The 6,818-nt window shown below is 50.5% G+C and overlaps 1 protein-coding gene and 1 long non-coding RNA gene across 4 annotated transcripts in view; one reads left to right on the top strand and one right to left on the bottom strand.

Annotated features, from left to right (window-relative positions):
• On the bottom strand, positions 1 to 1,741 carry LOC126913338 (uncharacterized). Its single transcript, XR_007708439.1, has 3 exons — positions 1,361 to 1,741; positions 1,141 to 1,263; positions 1 to 159 (listed from the first exon to the last, which is right to left on the bottom strand). It is a non-coding gene; the product is annotated as an uncharacterized LOC126913338 (long non-coding RNA).
• Positions 1,742 to 2,076: 335 nt separating this feature from the next.
• DCAF5 (DDB1 and CUL4 associated factor 5) overlaps positions 2,077 to 6,818 on the top strand; it is a 69,549-nt gene continuing 64,807 nt past the window's right edge. Inside the window, exon 1 of one of the 3 annotated variants that reach the window (XM_035539424.2) lies at positions 2,077 to 2,445. In XM_035539424.2, the coding sequence (XP_035395317.1) occupies positions 2,235 to 2,445 (211 nt within the window). In that variant the 5' untranslated portion in view covers positions 2,077 to 2,234. Of the gene's footprint in view, positions 2,446 to 2,669; positions 2,685 to 3,966; positions 4,135 to 6,818 lie in introns of those variants that run through there. The other 2 variants (XM_035539426.2, XM_035539425.2) reach the window with 2 other exon arrangements.

The following is a 6,818-nucleotide window of genomic DNA, read 5'->3' as shown; positions in this document are numbered from 1 at the left end:
ACACCTATTTGTTTCAGTATAAAAACAAAAATATCCAACCTAAGCAATACTTTAGGAAAGGAGAAAAAATGAACCACGTGTGACAGAAGTGACAGTCACATTACGTAATGTATTTCTGGAAGGCTCTTGGATCTTGTAGGGATGCAAGCTGTATGAAGACTGTAAGGGAGAGAACAGAATACAAACTGATAGAGTCAGTTTGAAATCTATAGATAGAAAAATATAATATCGGTAATCTATGCTGGGAATTTAAAAGTGAACGTCAATTTCTGATGTAACCGTAATGCCATAGAATCTTTTAGCATGCAAGCCAAAGAGCTATAAAGTATGATTTATACCAGTACAGTTTACCTGTTTCTGAAGCTAAGGTAATCAACACAAATCATAACTGACAGGGCCTTTGCCTGTCTATACCAAGGCTTGCTAGACACGTTACATTGCAAAAGCTGGCTATCGACAGCTCTAACTAGAGCAAAATCTTTGTACAGCTCAGATGCAGGAAAGACTAAGTGTTCCTGGCTTTCGCTTTAATGTTAACCTTGTTAATTATCATTCCAACAGAAAACTGTTAGTGGACTGTGTCTGGATATTTCTCTCAAATTATTATTGTACCTTTAATTAACTTTTAAGTTCCAGTATTTACATCTATTGATACCACATATGGAAACGTGTAAAAAGCTGAAATATGAGAAATGTTCACATGATTTTCCACTGATGTTCCACTAAGATAGTTTGTTATTTTATTAGAAGTAAGGCTATAACATCGTCAACTAAAAAGTATGGTTTATAGGATTTTGCGTTCTTTCTGTAAGTCTTAGCGAAGACTACCAAAACACTCAACTGACTTCCGATACTGAAATCATTTTAATTTCCACTGAAAAGCCATCCCTGAAACATGGCAGTGGTCTAGCAGTACCCAGTGATGCTGCCACACCATAGTTAATGTCAGGAAGGGTTTTGTTTGTCTGGGGACACCTAATTCTCAGCAGGTGCAGTTCTGCATAAGGAAGGCCAGGACTACCGGACTAATTCCTCACATTCCTAAAATTGTAGCTTCCATAGGTACTGGCTCTGGTTCTCCTGCACCTGTAGGGAAATACAGACCTGGGAGTTTCAAGCCACAGGTCTGGGAATACTCACCTCGTGTGCATGGTTGTACACTGCAAAGCGGGACTGTGGGCCGCACCTCACAGCAGTTACACTCGAAGCAACACTGCTGTTGTCCTCACACAGTGTCAGGTATTACACATGGCAGATGCGATCCTATGAAAGAGAAAAAATGTTTGTTTTTTTCTTTCCCCCTCATGAACATACAGGTGAGGGTGTCAAGACGCAGTGAAGTACAACAGATTAGTTTCACCTGTTTAACCGACTGCCTTTCAGCGTTTTGTCGTTGCTGAAGAAAACGAGATTCGCCTGCGCTTCCTCTGGAGCAAAGCCCTGGGAGCCCTGCTCCCCTCAGGAGGGGCACCCATCCTCTGGCCAGCCAGGAGCAGGAGGGAGCGAGCAGCAACACCTCAGCGAGCCCCACAGACACCACCTCAAACCCAACAAATCCCTCACCACGTGCTCTTTGGAAACGCCACAGAAATCGCTCAATGCTCACAGACGACAAAAACCAGCACCGAGGGCGGGGGGGGCACTTTTCCCTCACGCCCCCTCCAGCTACCGCTCTGGGGTGGCCCCTTTCCTTTTAGCTCAGTCGGGGCGGCTCTCCGGAAGGGAATCATAATAAAAAATAAAAAAAAAAAGGGGGGGGGGGGAAGAGAAGCGCCGCGACGAGCGAGTCTGGGGACGGTGCCGACCCGCGGCAGCACCTGCCTGCTGCCCAACGTTGGCGGCGAGGAGTGCTGGGCTGAGCCGGGAAGGGCCGGGCCGGGCCGAGCCGGGCCGGGCAGGGCAGGGCAGGGCAGGGCTGAGCCGGGCCAGGAGACTGCGAATTTCCCCGCTCCGCCGTTACAGGAGCGAGTTAAAAAGCGGCGGCGCGACGTTAGAGCCGGGCCGGGAGCGGCGGGGAGGCGCGGGCTGCAGCTGAGGATCAGCTGCTGAGGGGAGCGGGGAGGAGCCAGCGGGATCAGGAAGCGGCGGAGTGTCTAACACCTCTCTGCCATGGCTGGCTAAAGAAAAATCATCATAACCATAACAAGGGGGGAAGCGGGGGAGGGGAGGCGGCGGCGGCGGCGGGGGAAGGGGCGGCGGGGGAAGGAGCGGCGGGGAGCGGCGCAGGCGGCAGCATGAAGAGGCGAGGCCGGGGGGGCAGCATGCGGTCCGTGGTGGGGTTCCTGTCCCAGCGGGGCTTGGAGGGGGACCCCCTGCTCACCCAGGACTTCCAGCGGCGACGCCTGCGGGGCTGCAGGAACCTCTACAAGAAGGACCTCCTGGGCCACTTCGGCTGTGTCAATGCCATTGAATTCTCCAACAATGGAGGCCAGTGGCTGGTCTCAGGTAAAGCGAGCGCTCCCCGGCCCTCACCCCCCCCCCCTTCGCCGCCCCCTCCCCAGAAAGCATCCTCCTCCTCCTCCTCTTCCTCCTCCTCCTCGGCCGCCTCTCCCGCGGCCCGGGGGGAGCCGCGGCGGCACCCGCAGCCGTGCCTCCGAGCAGCCCCGGCCCGGGATTAATGTTCCCCCAAGTGGAGATCTAAAATGGTTGACAGGTTTTAAATTCGGCCGTGACTGCTGCTGGTGGTGCGGAGCCCCAGACAAAGTTTCTACGCGAGTGTTTCCAGGACGCCGGGGTTGGGGAGGGGGGAAGCCGGGGGTGCCCTTTTATTTGCTGGATCATTTGTTTTGCCTCTCCTTTTTTTTTTTTTTTTTTTTAAAAAAAAAAGGGGAGGGGGGGATTTTATTCGGGGAGGGGAAACAAAACTGCGGGGCTAATCGTGGGAGCCGATTGACATTTGTCAGCGCCCGCCCGCAGCGGGGTCAAGGGGGGGCCGGGGGGGGCTCAACCCGGCCGGGGGCACCGGGGGGAGGGGGGGGCGGCGTGTCCCGGGGGGCTGGGCACCCCGCTTCGGGGAGGGAGAGGAGGGGGGGTGTTTTGTTCCTCCTCTCCCCCTTCCTCCCCTAGCAGGATGCTTTGGGGGAAAAGAGGGGGATTATTTCCGCGGTGATGGGGTCGGGGGGGGGGTGGTTAAGGCTCCCCGCTGCTGCCTGCCTGGGGCAGGGGGAGGCCGGGGGGAGGAGGGGATGCTGTGAGGTAGCAGGGAGGCAGGGGCTCGACACGGGCTGCGACACCGAGGAGGGGGGGAAAGGGGTGCCGAGCCTTTCCTCCCCGCCGGGAGGGGCCGCGGGGCCCGGCAGCCGGCTGCCCCCCTCCCCCCCTCTCCGTCCCCAGCAGCGTTTGGCGCAGGTGCCTCTGCCTCCTTCCCCGCCCCCGGGCTCGCCGGGGAAAGGAGGCAACTTGAGGCCGGGGCCTGGCCGGGCGCTGCAGGCCGCGCTCCCCCCGGGCTGCTCGGAGCGACGGGCCGGGGGACTGAGGGCACAGCCCGGCCTCGGTGAGGCCCTCGGGAGGCCGCGGTGCTCCCCTGCCCTCCTGCCCGGCCCGGGGACCCCGCTGCCGAGCGGGCAGAGCCCTGCGGGGCGCCGGCCGGGCCGCTGCGCCCGCGGCAGGCCGCGGGGGGAGGCCGTGGGCCTCGGGGGAAGGGGGCGGGAGGAGAAGCTCCCTGCCTGCCTCCCTCCCCGGGAGAGCCCGATCCCCGCCGGGGAGGCCCCCGGGGCATCGCCCGGCCCCGGGGCGTGAGGCCTCGGCAGCTGTGTTGGGAGCGGCGTTGGGGCCATGGCCTCGCTCAGCGCCCGGGGCTGCAGGCAGCGGGGGGCTGCGCCGTGCCTGGGCGCCCTGGCTGCTGGGGCACGGCGGCGGTGATAGCTCCAGAAATAACGCGGGGCTTTGGTTAAAAAAAAAAAAAAAAGTTATTATGGCTGTTCAGTTATTTATTTTTAACGCCAGTGTGGAATAAAACCACCAAATCATACTCTTCTAGAGCGGAAGCTGATACGCCGAGACCTTCCTAATTATAACTTTCCGATCTGAAGAAACTTTGAAGCATAAGCCCAGTAATTCCCAGAATAAGTGTCCCTGGAGGATTGTAGCTTTGCTGTCAGGGGTTCTTACATCTATGCGCGCACAACTTGCAAGGTACACATCCATTTGTCTTGCGGATATACATACACGTGCATATACACACATGGTTGTGTGTTGGGGGAGGGCTGGTGCTTCTGTTCTGAAGTTCTCAGGTGTTCTCCGTTCGGCATCCTGCTTTGTACCAGTCCTTCTCCAGAAGTAGGCAGAGCTGTGCGTTCTACTTCCAAAGTGCTGCTGAGAGCTCAAGTGCATCCCGCGTTGGTTTTCTGAATTTTTCATCATGAGTGATGGAAACACCATCAGAATTTCCTGTTCTTGCTCAGGGAAGCCCTAGGAGGTGTTTTGGGTCTTGTCACATCACTGATGCAGTTACCTACGTTGACATCCATTCTTTAGGTAGAAGTAGAAAAAAAATGAGGGCTGGAAGGGACTTCAGTAATTAATTTTGTTGAACTGCCTGAGTGAAGGTAGGTGCAGGGGGAGAATGGAGGCAGATTTCCTATCTAGTGGATATGTGGAAAAGGAAGGCTTTCAAACCATGTTTATTTCACAATTTCCTATCTTCTTTTAAAGCTACAGAGTGTTTACAGGGGCTAAGCACTTACTGTGTAGGAGATGGTGCTAGAGTTGTACCCTCCTAAACTCATAAGGTGACTAAGAAGCAAGTGAATGTTCTATTATTAAAAAAAAAAAAAAAAAGTCAGGGGGGTGGATGGGTGTGGAGTGGATGTTTAAGTTACATGTGCTAGCAGTGCACAAATTTGGGATAATTAAGAACAGACTACCTTAAGTCTGACTTTGTATTGATGCCCTGAGAAAACGAAAAGCTCTAATTACGGTAACTTTTAAACGAAGTTTTACATTATCTGTGACCACAAGATCTAGAAAGCTGTATGTGATACAGCGACAACAGGCAGGTGCTTTGTTCTTCATTCAAGAATAAGAAGTTAAAAGGCAAAAGATTTATGGATGCTCTGTTAAATTTGATGCCATTATAAGTAATTAACGTTACACTCAAAACACTACTTTTTTAAGGTCATGCTTAATCTTGAAACACTGAGAAAAAGCAGTGGGAAGGGGAGCTCAGATGAAAGATAAAGGAGAGGCATAAGCTGACTGTAATCTGAAGTTCTTCTAGAAGAGTTGCTTCAGAAGACTTCCAAATGTCGATAGAGCCTTAGAATAGATGGCATGTGGGTCTCTCCTCCCTCAAAATAGTCAGCATGCTGAGGTAAGGATGAGATGTTAGATACTTCCATCTGCGCTTGTAGCAGCTAAGGGAGTTAACAGGGATATCGGAGTGTGTGAAAACGAAGAGTGCAAGCAGTTTTTCAGTTGTTCGGTTTTAAGTAATATGTATATTAACATCGAGCAGTCTGCCTCGGCTAATTGACTTGTTAAGAAGTTAGACCTTGTTAGAGCTGTTTTAAGTACAACTGATACAGTGCATTCATACTGCCTATACTGATTCCATTTAAATTCAAGCCTGCATCCGAGTTAGTGCTGTTCTCATCAGTATTGGCTGGAATGCTTTTTCTGGGTATGTGTCCCACTTTTTCTGGTGTGAATTTTGTGTTGTTTTTGTTTTGTTTTTTCTTTTTTTTTTTTTTGACCATATCTCCCAGAAATGTCTGTAAGGCTAATGATTACTACTGTTTTAGTAAACATTTCAAAGTGCTTAAACAGGGTTTACATTACAGTTCCAGATAGTTTTCCTGTTAGGATTTTGGAGAGAACTTAGGTGTAGACAAGCCTCAGCAAGCCCTTTGAAAGCGTGTTTAAAACTTCCTAACCTCATTAAGTCTTGTGTTAGAGATTGCACCTTTAATAGTAACTAATTTTGTTCCTAACCATGATTTTAAGTAGTGTTGTGTTTTTCTGTTGTTGTTATTTTGTTTACAGTATGTCTATGTTCTGGAGCCATTTGACCATTTCAGGCACTATTAGAAAGAAAAAAAAAAAAGTTTGATCAACAAATTGGATTGGGGATCTGCCTGTCTGGGCTTTTGCTATGCCTGCATGGACTTAGCAGTGTTACTTTAGAAGGGAGAGAAAGAGAGAAACGCTAATGTTTTGGGGCCAGACTTCTAGAAGAAGGGACAGGCATAAGGAAATGAGTTAAAGAAAGTTAAGAGAAATGAAAGGAGGAAGTGCATACTCAAGAGACAGTGCAGTGGGACAAGTAGAAAAGACCTATCTGAAGAATGACACAAGGGAAGAGGCTGAGATGAGTTAAAACTAGCTGCTGGATGGAGTTGAAAGATTTCATTGGACAAAATGCCTCTTTGCAACTTTGTGTGCAAGGTGGTGGTATTTTTCTGTTAGCAGTTTGAAAAACGCAACTGTAAGTGCATGGAAGTTAAATTCCATAGGCAGTGATAAGCAGCTGACTCCTTCCCTCAGATATGCCAAGCATTCTGCAATTTAACTTCTTAAAAATCATATTTATTTATTCCTGCCTAATAGCATTCCTTGTTCCCATCCTCGAGTTTGGTGGATGAGTTTTCCTATTTGTCTGTCATCTTTCATGTGTGCTATCTCTTAGAAACATGAGTATCTTTATCAGAACCTCCCACTCCTCTCCCCCCCCCCCCACACACACACTTTAAACTGTACTTTCAAGATAACTTCTGGGAAATACTGTAATCTGAGGCTTGCTTAATCCATGCATATGTTCTTTTTCTCGGACTCTCTCTACCTCTTTTCTCCCTTGTCAGATAATGCAGAAATAGATGGCT

Source organism: Cygnus atratus, chromosome 5 (assembly GCF_013377495.2).
Source record: "Cygnus atratus isolate AKBS03 ecotype Queensland, Australia chromosome 5, CAtr_DNAZoo_HiC_assembly, whole genome shotgun sequence".
NCBI classification, from domain to species: Eukaryota; Metazoa; Chordata; class Aves; order Anseriformes; family Anatidae; genus Cygnus; species Cygnus atratus.
Note: the sequence above shows the minus strand (reverse complement) of the source record. Positions and strands in the feature narration are given on the sequence as shown.